The 19,769-nt window shown below is 40.4% G+C and overlaps 1 protein-coding gene across 2 annotated transcripts in view; it reads right to left on the bottom strand.

Annotated features, from left to right (window-relative positions):
• UNC5C (unc-5 netrin receptor C) overlaps window positions 1-19,769 on the bottom strand; it is a 252,080-nt gene that overhangs the window by 14,796 nt on the left and 217,515 nt on the right. Inside the window, exons 8-11 of one of the 2 annotated variants that reach the window (XM_027635934.1) lie at window positions 13,576-13,632; window positions 11,939-12,130; window positions 10,382-10,726; window positions 7,083-7,170 (exon numbers count right to left, since the gene is read on the bottom strand). In XM_027635934.1, coding sequence (XP_027491735.1) covers window positions 7,083-7,170; window positions 10,382-10,726; window positions 11,939-12,130; window positions 13,576-13,632 — 682 coding nt within the window. The remainder of the gene's footprint in view (window positions 1-7,082; window positions 7,171-10,381; window positions 10,727-11,938; window positions 12,131-13,575; window positions 13,633-19,769) is intronic. The other variant, XM_027635935.1, reaches the window with a different exon arrangement.

Here is a 19,769-nt window from a genome sequence, read left to right as displayed (position 1 = left end):
TAAAGTATAACAATCTGGACAGCTATCATGTATTACACCAGCTATTTTAGCCTAACAAACAGTACACAAAACAAATGAAATACTAGCAGATAGTCCATCTCCTCCTGCATACCACAGGGAATCTCTGGATTCAGATTAAGAAGATGAGGTATCACTCTCTTGCAAGACCAGACTGAATAAATCATGGAACAGTTTTTCACTACCACATTCATTTTTTTCCAACTCATTTACTTCGCTATTTTTTTTCATAAGAAGCAACAAGAAGCCTAAAAAACACTCACAGTGTGGTGATGGTTTTTAATGGTCACTGACCTTGGGCATTAGTGAACATTCTCCTACAGTCTAATTCAAGACATTTCAAAGACATCTTATGAGAAAGATCTCTCAAAATTACAATATTTGTCTGGAAAGCTACAGATATGACCAGCTACAGACTTAATCATCTGGTTAACCTAACTTCATCTAAAAGTACTGACCCACGTAAAAGGAAGGAAAAAAAATACAAGTTATCATATTTTTCTGGACTGAATTACAAACCCAGCAGTTAAAAAGAATATAGGAGTGAATATATCATGATTGCCATAAAAAAAAATACAGTGCCTTTTAGGTGAAAAATGAGTAAAAATCAACAAGCACTGATGCATGTGGTTCAAAAAACCCAGAAGGTCATTAAAAAATAATATAGTACTGATAAATCAGACAGTCTAAAATTGTCTCCAAGTAAAGTTAAGCTTAGTCACCGTTCCATGGCAAAATTTTGTTAACTGTCAAATTTTAGAACTCCAATGAAGGGCATAATTCTATGCTGCAACATTTTATTTCCGATTAGGAAAAGTATTAAAAAATCATACACAACACCAAGTTGGAATGCCCTGCATATTGAGCAACTCAGATAGGAGGTGTATACAAGAATATGAAGGACATGTGAAAAATATCAAGGCCTAATATTTTTTACCCAAGTTGTTAAACAGTATCTTTATCACCAGACTTATGAGATTTACTGGATGAGATAGGCATGGTTGTGACCTGGCTATTTATGGTACAGGACAGTCTGACTAGTGAAGAGCAGAAAAACAGGCCAGTTGTGGGGGTGCTTGACTTTAAGACCCAAATTCCCGACCAGATACACATCAGAGACTGGTATAACAGAATTACTGAACACCTGCCAGTCCTAATGAGTCTCCACCATCCACCTTATACAGATAAACCTTTAAAAATTGAGATGTAATGACTTGCAGAGAAGCTCTCAAGTGTTGTGAAATGAGTCAGTGACACTGTTGAGATGAAATCCCAGCTCTATTCAAGTCCATGCTAAACCTCTCTCTGACTACTGTGAGGCCAGGATTTCTACTCACAATGTGGAAAACAATGCAAATAGCAACACGATCATTACATTTACAGGTAACAATTAATAAGGAATCATTGCAAGTAACAGTGGGAGCCAGAAAATAATGCAAAAGTTCCAGAGAGGGTAAAAATATGAGAAGGAAATAAAATCCTATTAATTGTACAGCAGCTCATGCTAGAGTAAAACAAATTCCAAAGAGTTATTTGGTAGTAAAGAAAGAAATAAAAGTGAACAAGATTTCAGGTGATCTTGCTGCAACGCAGCAGGCATCAACTTGTAATGTGATACAGTGGCAAAAAGCGAATCTAATTTCTGGTGCTGTATGGGACAATGCATGTCAGAGCACACCACAGTGATATTCCCTTTCCTATCCAGCTCTAACATGACTGCAGGTAGCAGGGTGTTTAGGGATTGCAACAAGATCTCAGAAATAAACACCTGAAATTCAGGGGAATGAGGCTAAACAACCCAATGGCACCCATAGAGCAGAGAGATGCTCTATGACAACTGACAGGACAAATAAACGAAAATCTCTTGATAGATTTTTTTCTCACTTCTCACTGTTTTCAATTTCCATTTTAAAACAAAAGGATTATGCCTTACTATAGCTAATGAGAACAGAAACAGATGCGGTAGACAAGATATATTATACGAGAGATATTAATCTTTCTGCTTCAAAGCATGAACCCAACACTAATTGATGGAATTAGTAAACAACAAATTCCCCTGAAGACAAGTTATTGTGTAGTCACTCATTATGGGCAATTTTCTTCCTTTTCCTGAAGCAGGAGATGCAGCACCAGCAAAGCCAGGATCCCAGCCTAGAGGAGTGCCTGTTGTGATCCAGCATTGTGATTTATGTGCTACGGATCGCAGGAGATCCAGCACAGAGACACATGGGAGCACATAGAGCAAGGGAGTTAGCTCCTCTAAACCAGAAAAATCTATACATAGACATCTTGAAAACTGTGGGCCAGAACCTACTTTTAGGCTCTATCCAAAAAAGAACCTTAAACCCAAATGCTCCCAAAACCCCACCCATACATGCTTTGCTTTAGGCTTGCAGCAGTCTTGGGACAATTTATTAGAGGAGACTTGCACTTTCAGCTGCACGACTCCAAAGACATGGTGTATGACCATGATATAAGCTGTATGTCAAAGAGATGTTTTTGTTTTACAAAGACCTGAGACTAAAATTCAATTCACTGCTTAGCATTTTTATTAGAAGGTCCTAACAGTAACTGGAAAGTCTTCAGATATTTTAAGATGTTTTCCCATGCCTCACAGCTTATCAAGAGCAGTCAACTTATATTTAAAAGCAAACAAACTTTTATTCACTATATCTGGTCCCTTCACAATCAAATTTGTGTCTTTAATGGGATTACACATTCAAAACTGTCTCCCTGTAATAAGCCAGACCATATTCATTAAGGTAGCTGTCAGACAGCAGATGTAAGCACAACTAGATAAATCTCTGCTGCTCAGTGGGACTATATTGTGCTCCCTACCACAATGTGTACATGCTACAGGCGATCACAGCAGCTCAGGAAGCACGAGATGGAGCAGGGAGAGAGGAATGGCTACCTTGTAGCAACAGATGGCAACCCTTCTACACAGCTTAGCCAGAAGTTAGAGGGAAGATATTTTATTTCTCCTTTCATTGCTGGGGCTTTATTTTTTAATATGTGTTCCTTTTTAAGTTTCAAACTTAATATTCTCTACTGACCCTGGTTCTTTTGCCAGCCTAACTTTAGAAGGAAAATAATCCGAAAAGTTTGCTCTCCCTTTTTGCTCATGCACTGATCTTTTTTACATTGAATTTTTCTATTATAGAGACTGGCAGTTCATGAAATTGTCTTCTGGAGCTGTAAAGTAATTTTGTTTATGCAACTGAGATACAGAAGGAAGGCGAAGAAACGAGATGTGGAAGATTTCAATTTCTTTTATTTTACATCACTAAGCTTAAAGTTTACTGGTGAAAAAGGCAACATTGCTCCTTGGATCAAACTCATTGATCAGTTGCTTGACTTTAATGTACACTCTATGTCTATGCTATAAAGCCATTGATACAAATCCTGGCAAGGCTCACCTGACCCTTCTCTCTTTTTAGGTAGCTAATTTGGAATTTGCACATTTATGTATGTCTTCCATCAAGATCTTCAGGAGTGCTGCTTGCTCTGTTCTTCAGGGTTGTCACATTTTGTGGGCATAGCGACATCCACTCTCATTTGCAGCACCTCCTGTGTGATGGATTATACAGAAGTGTCCTTCACAGTGCTGTATCTGTTTAGTACAGTTCTTGCCTGTGATTAGAGTATGCAAGAGCAGCTCCACCTAAAGCTGTGCAAGCTTGGCAGGGGTTCACACAGGAACACAGGAACTGCCATATAAGATAAAACCAGTGGTCCATCAAGAACCAGACCCCATCTAGCACTGACCACTGCCAGATGTTTCTGAAGGAAGCACACAGCTCCACTAATTTAGCTCACAGCTACATTTGTTTTTTAACCTGAGGCAGTAAAGAAAATATTGGAGGTTGGAGGTTTACACTCATGCTATTTAACCCTTAGTCATGTAAGACCTAGGCTCTCACAGATGCTCAAGGGAGCAGGCTCTTACCAGGTACAGGTCACCACAATGTGCTTATTTTACAGATGAAACCACAGCTCAAACAGGAACCCCTTCTTGTAAATCTCGAAGTTGGTCACACTTCCCCAGACTAAGGAAGGGAGCATCTGAAAAAGCCACTGAGCATTGGAGCCCAGTAGCTGCTTGTCATCCATCCTGCCCCAAACAACAGGTAGAATGAGGTGAGGGGACAGAAGCAGGAATAACAACCTCCTGGAGTATCAGTCTAGTAAAAAAGAAAGCCCACTGTGCCATGAGTATGCTAACACACTTAGAGAAAACAACTGCCTCCAAGTGGTGTTTACTGCAAGCTACCAGAACCCCAATTCACTGCAGAAGGATAATGCTTTTACGGTGCTCACATGCTTTGATGAATATGAAATGGAATAGAGTGTCTCAGAAAGCTCTCCTAACCAATTCACAAGGCAACACAAAGACTGATATTACTGGGTCTTGAAGTCTCTCAAATTTCTGTACTATACCTTTCAGAGACTGGGGAAATATATTAAGAAAACAAAGGAAGGAAAAGAAAAGGGGGAATTTGTAGGAGTCTGAGATAACAGACTTTCTGTTTCAGCTTGACTGTTCAGAAGTAGTTGTGTGAGCTAAATTTTAAGTTGCTGGAAATCCGTGATCTGTGATGGGGAACCTCTCTGCTGCTGCACTGGTTTCACCATGGTAGTGCTATGGAGACCACATTCTCACCTCAGTGGTAGCTGTAATATCAAAAACAAGACCCTGCCTTTACTTCTGATTATAACACCCATTTTATAGTTTCCTATGTGTCCCCTCCCAAACTACATCAACACATAACAGGACTTTTCAACCCGTACACATTCACACTGTGCTCATGAAAATAAATACAGGGTCTCACAGGGTTTGTTGAACACACTGCTGTGACCGCTTGGCCACAAAAGTGAATGTCTGCAGCTAGTCCTTATTGGGGACTATCACTCTCTGCTAGAGTAGTGTTAAGACTGCAGTAGCAGATTTAAAAAATAATTACACCACACAGTAACTTGTGCTACCCATATGACTCCAATTATATGAAGCAACATCTGTGGCCCATATAGTCAGAAAAAGCAGCTTTGACTGAGCTGCAGCTCTGCTACATCAAATGAAGCATTTAGTAACAGGTCCTGCAGTAGGAGACAGATACAGTTGGGTGCCACCCACCCATTTCTGCTCCTTGGCACCTGGGAAAAAGGAGCAGGTAACATGGGAAGATGCTACAGTTCTGTCAGGTTTAAGCCCTTTTTAGTGAATATTCCATTCTGAGTGATCTAGACAACATCTGATGAGCTCCATTTTACGTGTCCTAGAAAAAGCTGGTTTCCAAGAGTAGGAAAAGCTTGGTATGCTTGTGGGCAGCTAAAAAACTGACACAAACAAAATAAGCAGCTGGAGTTGGTGTAGCCAGAAAGTGATACCACCACAACATGATGAGGCCCTGCTGCCCCACGCCAAGGCAGCCTGCTCTCTGCTCTCCTCTCCTTGGGAAAGAAACCACTTCTAAAGTCTTCATTGTGAGGACTCACACCTTTTTGTTCACTTCTGCAGGTGTACTTCGGCATACTTGCTCAGTTTGGCAGGCAGAACCTCTCCAACCATGCTTTTCCCAATACAGGTTAACCTATCCTTCTATTCCCTGTGTGACTTGCTGAGTAACAGCTATCACAAAGCATGCAGAGAAGGCTTTATGATCCTTGAGGAAAATAAATTAGACCAGCATGTGACATTAGTTGTCCACAGCTGCATGAATAAGGAAACAGGGATTCCCTCCATAACTGGCTAGAAAGGAAATAATTGCACATACAGCTCCTTATAGGAATGAATTTTTTTTTTTTAAATTTTGTTTTTGTTTTTTAAGAATTAGATATTTTAGAAAGGGAAATTTAGAGGCGAGTTGAATAACAGGGGATGCCATCTGATTTTAATTTTTTTTTCCTTCTTCAGAAAAGAGTCTTTTTCAATACTGCTTGTAAATGTCTTTAAACCACAGCCAAAAGTAATAGGAATAGAATCAATACTAGCTCTGAACAGAGACATTTTTCTGTAGCTGCAATTAGCTATTTTCAAAGAGCACGCGATGAATAATGTATGCAAAAGGGTGGGTGGGAGGATTGCTTAATTTTTCTTTAAGCAGATTATTTTAGCTTGAGTGAAAGACTACCAAGCTAAAGAATAGTGTTCAATATCACACACTGTATAAACAGCTGCGGCTTAGCACATAATAAAAGCTATTAAGAGGCTGAGCCAAAAAACATATCTAGCTATGAGGAAGAGAAAGAGGCAAAGTACCGTGTAATGACAGCCTTAGTTTCACATTTGCCATTCAGCCTTTGTGCATGAGTCCATTCTGCAGCCTAAGATCTCACCTTTCCCTTCATTAGGGTTTTCTAAATGGTTTCAGATGGTATTTTGGCCTTTTTATTACAAGTCTTTTTTTTTTTATGTCAGGGCTGCCAGATCATGCAGGAGACATTAAGATCTAGAATATGAACTGGCTACACATGCAGATAACAGGTGACAACAACAGGGGTCATCCCAGTGTTGGCTCTGGGTGGCCCTTGGTGTGCGTTGTCTGGGGCTAAGCAGCAAGGAAGTGGAGGACACCAAAACCTTTGGCTCCATCTCTTCACTGCATGACTAGCCAAGCCCATGAAGGGCAAAATAAAAATTCACCTTCCCTCTAATAGGAGAGGAGATTTTCCAAGTCAGGTGCTTAGGCACCTGGCCCCTCTGCTGAGCTGATTTGTCACCTTGCTCCACTGCTCCCTTTTCTTTAGCAGCACTGGTCTTTATCAAGAGGTTACCTCACACCTTTTCTGCTGCACCAAACTCATGCTGGCACATTTTCCTCTCCACTGTGATTCAGCATCCCCCCAGACTGAGGGCTTGCTGCAGAGCACAACTCTCAGTTATAAAAGCAAAAGTCTGAGCTGGTTTCATGGCAAAGTTTATCCTTGGCTTTGCTTGCGTTTAACCCCAAGTCAGCAAACAGCTTCAACGCAGTAGGCTTTGCATAAGCATATTACCACAGGTCTTTAGTTACTACATTTTCCCCCCTCTGTTAATGTACAAGGAAATAAAGGCAGTTTTTTACCTCATGTTCTCCTTTCTGTGAACTGTCAGATACATTTCATAGACTCTCCCTTGTGGAACAGCCCCTGCTGGGATCAGCAAGCTTACTCCTGCAGAACAGAAGAGACACAAAAGGTAAAAATGGAGAAAAAAGGGCAAGTGGGTCTGTGAAGAGGAGTGACAGGAGAGGCAGAAGATGAAGCCTGACATGCCAGATTTTCAGCCAACCTAACCAGCAGACTCTAAATGATCTCAGCAACTTGGGAGAAAAAGTATCTACTGTAACCCTGGTGTCTCCAGTATCCAGCTGCCTGTTCTTACTCCCCTTTGCATCAGCATGGAAACAAGGGAGCGGAGAAGAGGATTTTCTTCCCTTTTATTTTATTTAAAGAGCAGACAGATGGCTACGCTGTTGCTTACCTTGTAAAGTGATGGAAAAACAAACAACTCTGACTAAAATTTCCAACAGCTGTAATGGGGCAGACATCTCTCCCTAGGCAATTCTTACTTAATTAAAATTAGGAAAGAAAAGCAGTGGAGCACTGTCCCAGGAAACAAGAACTAGTTGTTTCCTGAAAGATGGCTTCTTGCGTCTAGCATCCTGTCTTTTACTGTGCTCAGATCCAAGGGTACCTTGGAGACAAAACTGGATTTCTTGTCACTGTTAATGTGCCTAGTCCCATAAAGTGGCTCAAAACTGGAGTATCCAGCCTTGAAAAAAATGTGGGCAAATATGTTCAGTGCCCTTTTCTGTAATGATTTGCTGCACACTTGATTAAAAAACACTGCTCTTACATTACTACCATTGCAGAAATGTCTTGTCACTACACAATGAACATAGCCCACCAACCCGCTATTTCACTCTTCTGGACACATCTCAGCCAGCTGTCTTTGCAGATGTGGATTAGCTGGACATTAGCGGCAAGGATTTGAATACAGTTACTACTACATAGCTGAAAACAAATCTATGGGCAGATTATTTATACATATTTACACAGGAGAGTCTTTATAGACCCCTTGCACAGCCCTGTCTCTTTTCTTTAGCATACGTGGTTTGGTTACACTGAAGACCTCCCACGTGTTGGTGTACAGGTGCTCAGTCCCATACCTGGTTTTGAAGTGGAGGGATTAGCTAGGAAAACATTTTCTACAAATGCCTTCTGGCATTTGTTTGTTTACAGGCCTGTTACAACCTAATCTGTGCACGTTCGTAGTTATAACAGTGTAGGCGTAGCGCAAGTGAAGGGCTTTGATCACGCCACAAGGAGGATATACATACATCTAGAAGTGGCACAGAGGCATACATGGTAGCAGTAGGTGGATTGTTTTATTTTACAAAATCATTACCTTAATCATTTTGAAGGGATTACAGCATTGAACTTTTTTTGTTCACAAGTTGATATTAATATATGTGAATTAAATGTGACTAATAGACTTTGCTGATAATGTGCACCACCATGGCATAAGAAACCTGAGTATTAATATCCACCTTCAGCTGCTACTTAGAAAAATGTGAAATCCAAGACTGTATAGCACAAATTTTCAACATTGCTCAGCAGTCAGCACCAGATTTATTGAAGTAGTTCAGCTTTCACCTAAATTTAGGAGATATTTTTTCCTCCTATTCCACAGTAGCTCAGACAGGAGGGCCATGGCTCCAACTATTTTTGACTGCTTCTTGGGCTATGTGTGACTGCATCCTGGAAGGACCAAACCACCTAGTTCCTGGGCCACCTAGGCATTTTGCTTTCTCCATTACATCAACAAATAAGAAATGATCCAGCAAAGGAGCAGGAGCTGTCTCCTTGCTCAGGGCACTTGCTATAAAATGGCCAAGCTGTGAGCTGTGGTCTCACATGTGCTGTGGTCCTACCTGAATTCAGAGAAATTGGGCAGGGGTATTCCTGACCGCCGTGTAGCCTGCATATCCCCCCACCTAACATTATATGCATGTGACACATCCTCACTTCAAATGTCAATGCTGGTCTTCGGTATGATACTAAACCCACTGGAACATCCAGGTGCTGAACTTCCTTTGAACATCAATGCTTCATTTAGGAACCAAACAGCAGTGTGGCTCTGGTAAAAAGATCTGTCTGCAAGAGCTGAGCTCTCCCAAGGCTGCCCAACAGCTCCCTGGATGCTCTGAAACTGCTTGCCAGTGCCAAGGTGGCCTGAAGGGGCCCAGAAGCCCGGCTTCATTCCATATGACAAAGACTGAGTAACGCTTTGCAATTACATTAACAGGCCCTCAATGCTCAGTCTCTCCATTTCCTAGTTGTAAAGGAAGTCAACAATACATACAACAAGGAGAGAAATATGGAAAAGACACTCTTGGGCCTTATTTTCCTTGGGTATATAATGTGTGTAGGTAAAAAGCCTACTACTTCCAAAAATAGTATTCTGCTGTCAATTACACATAGTCTTCAATGAATTGGAAGTGGAACAACTGATTTGTTTTTAAATTATTTTGTCCTTTTTCATGTGTGATGACAAAATAGAGGTTTACTGTATTGAGGTCCCTTTTCTAGGACTGCAAGAAAGGAAAAGGTGATGCTGAATTTCATTTCACACAATGGAGCTCTGAGGCCTTGCATGTCTCAGAAAGTAGCTAAGAGCCCTGTTTAGAATCACAGAATGATTCAGGTTGGAAAAGACCTCTAAGATCATCAAGTCCAACCATTAACCTAACAATACCACGTTCACCACTAGATCATGTCCTTAACTATTACTTGGGAGAAGAGACTGACTCCCATCTTGTTACAGCCTCCTTTCAAGTGGTTATAGAAAGTGATAAGGTCCCCTCTCAGCCTCCTTTTTTCCAGGCTAAACAACACCAGTTCCCTCAGCTGCTACTCCCAAGACTTGTGCTCTTGTAGTGAGGGGCCCAAAACTGAACACAGTATTTGGGCTGTGGTCTTTGTGGTACAATGGAATGATCACTTCCCTAGTCCTGCCAGGCCCACTATTTCTGATCCAAGCCAGGATGCCATTGGCCTTCTTGGCCACCTGGGCACACTGCTGGTTCATGTTCAGCTGACTGTCGACCAGCACCCCCAGGTTCTTTTCCGCTAGGCAGCTCTACAGCCACTCTTCCTCAAGCCTGTAGTGTTTAAAAGGTGGCCAGGACTTTGGGTAGAAAATATTTGAAGTCCTTTGGTAGAAGCAAAAGAAGGGGAAAAAAGCACCATCGGGTTGTTTTGATCAAAGAAAAGGCAGAGTCACAGGTGTGGACTTTTGTCCCACACATAAAAAAGTACGCTAACTCCACTTAAACCCACAGAACAACTGTACCTTTAAGCCAACATGGTTAGCACTTACCTGAATTGGGAATTACTAGGTGACCTCCTAAGGAGTTGAAGGTCCCAAATGCAGTGCACGATGGGTCAGTTTGCCGAGCAAGGCTCTGGTTCTTCATGTTCAGGGTCTCATTCTCCAGAAGAGACTGTGTAATCTGTGGGGACAGCTTGGAGGAGAAGTCAGAAAGGTCATCCTGGGGAGTGACTGCACCAGAAGTGTTATAAACCTTGATCTTCAAGTTAGGGAGCGGGTCCAGGATTGGAGAATTGGTCATTGGGATTTTATCAGAGACATCATGCAAGGCGTAAACAGGACCCCTGTACATGGCTGCAGCAGAAGTGAGGTCTGGTGGCACTGCCAGGAGGTCTGCAAAGGAAATGAGAAGGAAGAACCATATTACTTCGCTATTCTGATGACACTGTTCTGAGCAACAATTTGGGTTTGCATTCTGCCTTTTATTCCAAAGGTTCAGACACTCAAAGTCCCTGACCTGCATCTCCATTTCCATGCATCCTTCCAGCAAACTCCCAGGGGTTGTATTGCCACAGCTGCTATGGAATCCAATTGTCATACAAAATTACAGCATGTTTCTGCTATGAAGATTTTTCACTGGGATTATTTCTCCAGGGTGCACTAAGATTTCAAATACGACACGCTTACCATCAGGGTAAGATGTTTTCCTCATCTAGTAGATCTAGTTTTTAACTAATACCCCCTTCCTAAATGCTATGCAACATTTTATCTAACTGGTCTAATGACAGCATTCCTGAAATAAAAGACACAACAGGCCTACGAAGCCATCATGTCCACAACTCCCTGCAGTGAGGGATTAGTACCTGCATTACACTTTTTTGAGATTCATATTAAAAGTTTCTCCAGCAAAGAAAACAACACTTCTGCTAATCTTCCACATGACAACTCTCTTGTCATCTTAACTCTTACTTTGATTTATTCTTCTGGAGCAGATATGGGGAAAAAAGAGGAACTTTTCAGACTAAATATGGGTCTTGAAAAAGGCAGCACTACCTTTCGAGTGTTTTTTTTCTGGCCAGTGAAGTGTGGAAATAATAAAGCTGTTATGCAACAGGGATAAAAATGCTCATTATTAAATGATGTTCTACCACAACTTTTTCTACATTGTCTATTGAAATGCACAGTCCTTCTCAAACTACTACTTATACCTGTGGAAACAGAGCACAGGAAAAAAGGCTATTAGAGAAATAAAGGGGAGGAAGATGCGATACAATTACTGTATTATCACTCTTGTTTCTATCAGAGCTTTGCCTTTGATTTAAATTTGAGCTGGACCTACATTCCCATAAATGTTTCTGTGTTTCACTCTCACATTCATTTCTCTCTTCAGAAGTTAAATACTCCTGCTTTATACCCTTGAACACATCTGAAAAATGCCAACATGGGTTTTGAGCACTTGACTATCAGAAACAAATAAATATGGATCTTTCTCCCTTTTATCAAGTGTCAACAAGCATCCAGTGAGTATCATTCATGCAGCCCAAGAGAACACAACCTTACAGTACCTCCCTGAATTGGTCAAAATGCAGTGAAATGAAAACTAACCTTGCCTTGCAGCCTTGATGTTAACAGGTTGAAATCCCCCATTTAGCGCTGAGGAGTCAATGATATCTGACTCAAAGTCACGATGGTTCTTGCGATAGACAAACAGAGCCACAGCCACGGAAATAGCCAGGCACACGATCACAGCTATGACGATCCCGACGTAGAGAGCAACATCATCCGAGTCAGGAGCAGCTAGAGGGAGAGAGGCCAGGCACCTTGATGAAATGTGTGCTCCTCACAGGGACTTTCAAGAAAACACAGTTTTATTACTCTTGTTTCCTGCAGATATTTACTACCTTTTTTATAGGATAATTTAAAATCCATTTCCAAGATCATATAACAGGTGTATGCTCTTTTGATGGAAAACAATCTTTGATTTCTCTCTAACCTGTGTTCTAACTCTTTCCCTATCTACTCGTTCATCTATCTAGTACTCAGGGTGTGAACTACTCAGCACAACACGTTACAGACTTAGTCTCATGAACCAAATTCACCCTATGAAGTAAGATGGTATGTCTTAGTGACATAGTGTCATAATACTGGTATTTAGAAGTTTATCTGATAACAAACCATATCGTGCATTTTTAGACTTCCAAAGCTTTATATTTTACTTTTAAAAAATAAAAGAACCCAATATTTCCATTTCCTATGGAATACCTGTAATATCACTATCTTTGAGTTTGTTTTTTTTTAATTGTAATTTGTCATTTAATTGTAATTTTAAAGGCCATTTGCCTTTAAAAAAATAGACTAGTAAAGCAGAGAATCAAACACTGAATTCTCATCATCGGCATTAACACATACGTATTTGGATAAAAGCAGAAGCAGGTAAAAGAAAGAATGTGGTAATTTACCAAAAGGAACCCAGATTTATTTGACCTGTCTTGTGAGAAAATGGCTATGATATTTCTACTAGCTGCTTATACCGTATCATCAGCACCAATTCCAAGCTAATCTCTAGCATCGTTATCCACCAGACATTTTTTTCCAAAAGGTCTGAATATGTGATCAAAATTTGATGTGTTTCTATACAGTGAAGAATCCCAGTTTTAGAAATAGCCTAATGAAAAAAGGAAGTGCAAAAACAAATCAGACTTTTTAGTACCCCATTTTTGTTAGTCTGAAACATGTGAAATCACTTTTATTTTATTTCTTTTAGCCATTTAAGCCAAGTCGCCCTCCAGCTGAAAAGGTGAGAGCTGGCAGATGTAGAAAGGGAGTGATCAATCTCTGTAAGCTCCTGGCTATCAGACCTCCAATCTACCAAACTTGAAGCATCTCATTTTTAACCCAGCAGTTCAGGAAGCAGATATCTGAGTTCTGGCTCAAAGAAAAGTTACCCTTCCACCACATTTCTTCCATTCGCTAAGGAAATTTTAATGAGAAGATGGTTCATTCTCTACAGTTTCAGTCTCTGAGGCAGCATCTTCTCCCATTTCCCTCGTGGCCTTATCATTCTGTGCCAACCTGCAGACAGCAAAACACTGTGACTGCAGTCAATCAAGCAGCATGTCACTTACTCTGCTGAATAGGCCCCTCTTTGCTGAGTTACACAGAGCTGGCCTAACAGTAAAGCTTGACTCAAGGAACAGCATCAAATCAGCATCCAGGAACATAAAATCAAACAGTAAACTTACAAGAAAATCCATATTCATTCTGGGTTCTCTGTTCAGTTGAAATAGGATAAATGAAACCTTAAAAAGAAAGAAATTAAACAAAAATGGGAAGAAAATCAAATGAGGAGAACAAAAAAGTGAAGCATGAAAAATAGTTTAATTAAAAAAAAAAAAAAAGAAACTGATGGCACTTTAAAATTCTGATACAGCACAGAATTATGATTTTGCATCCCCTCTCTCCTCCAGAGCCTTACTAAGAATTAATAAGCAGGCAGATTGAATTTCTAAGCCAAAATCAGTCTCGAGTCACTAACTTTGGAGTGCTTAAAGTCTTCCTTTTATTGAGCATAAACTCTAATGGATCTAATATATTTCAGACATCAAGGGTCATTAGCATATGGAAAGTCTTTTTATCCCTATCCCTGCCATATGCTTTAATTCCCAGGACATGCTCGGTGAGGCTCTAAACAGTTTTTATATTTAATTATAATAGCTTGCTGTTGATCTAATAGAGCTAAAGGAGACCTGTTGTCACTGGTCAGAGGTTAAATACCCATTTGCTGAGCAGAGTCGATGCATAAAGCCATCTCTCTGCATTTCCTTAAAATTATTTTATCCTGTCTTTCACACATGTTCAATAGCAATTCCTTAGGGAGCAAAGAATTTGTCAGCAAACGGTAAATTGAGTGGCTTTTCTTCGAAATTATTACAAAATCAATAAGGCCCCTGAGGTCAGAACATTACTTATTTGAAATCTTTGCTAGCACCATATATTGACAAAATCATAACATAATTTACAGCTGTATTTCTGAATGGATAAATAAGAGATATCGTTTCTTTTGTCTATTGTTTCTTTTCTTCCTCAGCCCTTACAGCACAGCAGGTTGTTAGTTCCCATATGAGTCCTGTGAACTCACTAAGCATCTCCCAGCTTCTTTCCATCCATATGGGAAACAAGTGAAATGCTCCTAGTCCCATGCTGCTGGAAAGGTAAATGACAAATCCAAACTAAGCAAGGGAGTTACTGTCTGGGATGGGATTAGAGTCGGTGTAAGACAGAAGGTACCTCTCCTCCATTATCCCCCCTTCTGTTCTTTTAAAAGGAATTTCACCCCTTCCCCTTGGATCATGCTTGCAAGGAGCTCACACAGCTGGGGACTCCCTGCAGGTGAAACAAAACTGGAAAACACACTCCCGGTGTGTGCCTAGCACACAGGACCACATTAAAGGCAGACTGGAGTAACAATCCCCAGCTCCCACAGCCACTGAGCTTGGGTGTTCAGCATCTGCTGTTCTCTACATATCTCTTGTTGTTTGGCTGCATTTTTTGCTAATGAAGACACAGTCTATACCAATCGCAGGTATAGACATACCTCCCTTCAAAGTTTCTAGACATTAATTATCACGTAAACACTATCTCCACTGAAATACCAGAGCAAAACCAGCTGTTTTTTGATGGGGATGGTTTTTTTCTGCTTGTCTAATTGCTTTTAGGAATATGAAGTCTTCACATTAATATCTTTGATTCTTTGAGGTAAGTTCACCTATGTGTACTCTCAACACGCATACACAATCTTTCATTAATAACTGTTCTTTACTTACTACTGGTGTACTTGAGGTATTGGCCATAAAAAGTCAGGTGAGTAACTTCTGAGGGCTTGAGTGAGTGCTCAGCATGAATTTACATTATTCATTATTAATTACTCCCCACTTGCTCCCCAGATGAAATTTCAACTATAGACTTATGCCCAGTATTTCCTTTGGCAAGATGTCTCTGGAGAGACCAAGAGACACGCAGTGGGAAATATAAGGCACAAGGACAAAGTTGAATTTAGGCTCTGAATATCTTTTTGCTTCATACTCAAATCCACTGGGAAAGCTGAGGATATCTCCCTGCACTTCATGTGCCCCAGAATGTTCATGGGGAAGCTGGCACAGGGCAGCACATGTCCTCTGGCTCTGCATCACCCATGGAGCTTCAGCTCACCCATGTAGAGCTGAAAAGGAGAGGTTATTCTTCTCTCCTTTGCATTTCAGATAGTAAGTTTTGTGTTGTGCATCAACACTTGCAAGCTTGTGTGTCATTCCTGCCATGTTTGAAGTGATCCAGCAACTGAAACTCGAAAGGCACAAAAGATGGCACCACCTGGATTACCTGTGATGTTACTGAAAGCATTCTTTTCTCACAGGAAAACGGAAATTCAAATTCAAGTTTTTTCAGCAAAGTAAACAACTGTGGTCCTCAAATATTCTAAACCAAATTTACCTCACTGCAACCTCTCCACAGACCCTGTTTGTCACAAATATATATTTGTGCCTTACAAGTTTGCACAGATTTTCTTACTGATAACTACGGAAAGCATCCTTGCAGCTACATACGAGTGACACCAATTTCTTCTACAGAAATGTTTTGTGCATAAATTTACTGATGCATCTGTTGAAACAGAAGGAAGAGGTAAGGATTCTGCCTGCTGCTTTTATTAGCCTCACAAATTAACATGTAAAGCGATGTTGATTTTATTCTACGTCTGCTGCAAGTTGAACCAAGCACCCAACTCCATCCAGCTGCTTCCATGCAAACAGCCTAGCTTGTACAAGTGTCTGCAAGGACAAACTGTCAGCCTGAAATATGTGGTTTTTACACAGAAGGAAAGCATGGCAGAAGTGGAAAGGTTATGGGCTGCTAAGTGAGATGCCATATGTCTGAGTCATAGGCACACCAATTTTTTGCTGAGAGCCCCGAGACCCAGTTGATCCATCCGGCTGTAGATAGATAGGTGGCCACTCATGCAAATCCTTGTTGGGGTGATGCCACTACACAAGTTATGCTGAGGCAGTCATACAAACCTGTTTGCTCACACAATGTGAGCAGGCTCCCCTGGCTGAAGCTAGCAGAGACCTTACCTTGGGTTTCCAAGCTGGCAACCCCAGACACTTGCTGGCTTCAAACATCAGCACCATTTTCACTTGTAAATTAAGCATATCTGTTGAAGATCCCTCAAACATGGCAGCTACAGACTGATACTTGCAATTTTGGTGGGACTTTTTAGAAAAAAATTAGTTTTAAGCACTCCTTTGTCACTCTTCCAAAAGGGAGTGGGCATTGCAGTGGCAGTGGTAAGCGAAGGCTTGCAGCAATGAGTAGGAGGTAATGGGCAGGATGCAGGCTTGTTGCCAGGATCCCAGCAAAAGAGCACAGGCTTTTCCTATAGAAAGTTAGCTGTCACACTGGTCCCTCTTGACTAGGCCTTCAGACAATGAAAAAGGACATTTTCATCAGATAATGATACAAACCTGATGGGATTAGTAACTGAAATAATGAAGAATGACTTCCCTCCTCTCTTCAAAGTAATTGCAGTGAAAAGAGATCTTTTTCTTGTGCGTTTTTTTCTTTTTTTCCCCTTTCTTGTATTAAGCACTGCTTGGCAAATACCTAAGAGACTTCTACCAGGATGATCAACATTTTCAATGACGAATTTAGAAAGGTGCTGGTGGGTTTGACTCTAGGAAGAGCCTGCTGAGGCTGCTGGCTCATACTCAGAACAGCTGGTTTCACAGTGAGCTACTTGCTTTGAGAAAAGTAATTTAAGCTTCTTCCTACAGTTCATTGGTAAATGTATATTTTCAAAGGCACTTTTGCTATTTTGTTGTGTAACTTACTGTTGAATGAGTAAAATAGTAATAATCATACTTTATGCTTGCATATTGCCTACTGTTTGAGGCTCTCAAAGTGGGAGGCTTACCAAAAGTGGGTATTTGTTTCCCTCATTGTACAAGTACCTCCCCTATCTGGAGAATCAGTGGGGGGTTCAGGTTAACACACAAAAATTGAACCACTGTAATTGCATAGTAAATGCATTCATTAAAAAGCCTTTAGTTAAGTTGATGTTTCTCCATGCATTCTACTTTATATTCCAATTTAGGTTTGAAAATACATTTATCGTCCCTGTGGAAGTGCTTCTGTTAAGTGTTAAAGGTGGGCTTTTTTAAACTAAATTAATTACGCTGGCACAAATCCTTTGTACAAATGCAGATGCATCATTACAAAGGTGCTTTATGTAGATATTGCCTATTTTCTTTCTAGAAAGCACGAGAAGAGCAATTTAAGCACCTTTATAATGATGCAACACACTGGGGAAAAGTGAAAAAGGGTGAATATGTCAGATTGTACTGGAAAAATAAACCAACCCAATGTTGGTATATAGAAAAGACTTCAGAAGCTTTTTATCAATTTAGTTTAACTCAATTTAAGCATCAGTTACACTTGGTACTGATTTGGGAAATTGTGACTATTTAACTAAGTAGATTGTGAAGCTCATTTAATTAGTTTGGTGCAGGTTGTGAAGGCAGATGATCCCCAAACACTGAAATTCTAGCCTGAGCATTCTGGTCCCACATGTCTTTTTCTGGCGTCCTGGAAATACATGTGTGCCAGAGGCCACAGGAGACACAACAGTAGGTCTCTGTTGCTGAATGGCCCTGTGTGGATTCATCTGCTTTCAGGGTTAGCTTTGACAAACAAGCAGGCTGAGTCTTTCTATAGCACGAGTTCATCTGCTGCAATTTTCTTTGAGAAGAGTGGATAAACCTTCTCATAATAAACTCAACCTGGCAAGTTGAGGTAAAATAAAGCATTTGGGAAAAAAGAATCTCAGACCTATAAAAGATAACTGTGCAGAAATCATCACACTGTCTCCCTTTAGATTGGCATTTCACAGAATGTCACCAAAAAGTCACCAAAACAACTTTTCTAAGCTCTTTTTCTTCCACTGGGGAAGAATCTTGTCCTCAGCATATTCATGGGCACATATACACACACACGTAGTGCTCAGCCTGGGAACTCAGTATCATGACATGGGAATTCTGAAATCCCATGTTTGATATTACCTAGAGAGCCATGGGGATATAACTGCCCTCGCCTGCTAACGTGCATATTTTAAAGACAACTTTTATCCTTTAAGTATAGAACACTAGGTCATGGCTTTGTGCAGAGGGAACTTTGTAACTGGATCCCTTTTTTTGGTCCTTAATAGACTTTGCTAGCTTTCTAGTCATGCTGAATTTGTATTAATGGATACCAACTTTGAAGTGAATTGATCAGATTATGAAAAGGTTTTACCCTGTTGCTTGCAGAAAATAAAATATTCACATAAGAGACAAAGAAAAAAATCCCAGTTTTTAATCTGTATTTTCCCTATCTATTTTTCTTCTCTTCAGCAGCTATCTAGGTAAGACAGTGAAGTAGCTGAAGACAATCTTTCTGAGCACTTATTTACCAGGGCTTATACAATTTGGGTCATATTTTCAAAAATATTTACAATTATGCTGCAAAGAAATAGTTTTATACCATTAGCTGAGGTAATAGTTAATGATACATAGTTTGAGACTGTATCAAGACCAGAGAGAACTGGAGACATGCACTTTCAGTTAATAAAGTGAAGATTGCATAAAGCATACCATAAATGCTAGTTTCTTCAATGAATCATTTTTTTAATCTGGCACCACTTGCTTCTAATCTATAAACTCTCTCTACCCTCTCTGTAGCAGTTTCAGAAAGAGCTGAGGTCACGTAGTTCCATGGCCTTTCTGAAAGCCTAGCCACATGACATGTCTCAGTAACATCCTGTTGCAAAGAACTCAACAGGTTGAGTATAATACCTTGTTACAGCACTCTCCCCCCTTTTGGCTCCAAAGTCAACGCCCTTAAATCACCTCTGAGAAAAGAAGAAGGCACAAAGGCATTCAACTGCTGCCTTTCTTTCTCTGCTTTGATGGGTTTATCCAGTGTAGCGACACTGAAGTAGGAATAAGCTCTTGCTGGCAACAGGCTCTGAACCACAGAGACAGATAAACAGAGACTAATTCTCACATGCAGATGCCTAAAATTTGAAGAAACCTATTCTTAGAGCATTTAAAGTAGGTTTGTGGTGTATACAAAGTGATATGAGAGTTTACTAAAACAATCCTTTGTTTTGCTGTGATATATATACATCAGATGAATTCCAGTATTTAATAACTCAAAGCCATCAAGCTGGTAATTTTTTCCATACCAGTCCCAAATAACATGCACCCAATTGCTTCTGTTCTTAATTCCCAAGATGATGTCTTCTTTCAGCATTAATTCAACTAGCCTCATCTTTTGCCTAGTTCCAGTAGCTCAGAATTTTATTTAGAATATTTGGATTTTGCTGAAATTTTCTATAATCAGTCTTAGT

Source organism: Corapipo altera, unplaced genomic scaffold (assembly GCF_003945725.1).
Source record: "Corapipo altera isolate COAL_440 unplaced genomic scaffold, ASM394572v1 22b, whole genome shotgun sequence".
Classification (NCBI taxonomy): Eukaryota; Metazoa; Chordata; class Aves; order Passeriformes; family Pipridae; genus Corapipo; species Corapipo altera.
This window is presented reverse-complemented; position numbering and strand designations above follow the sequence as displayed.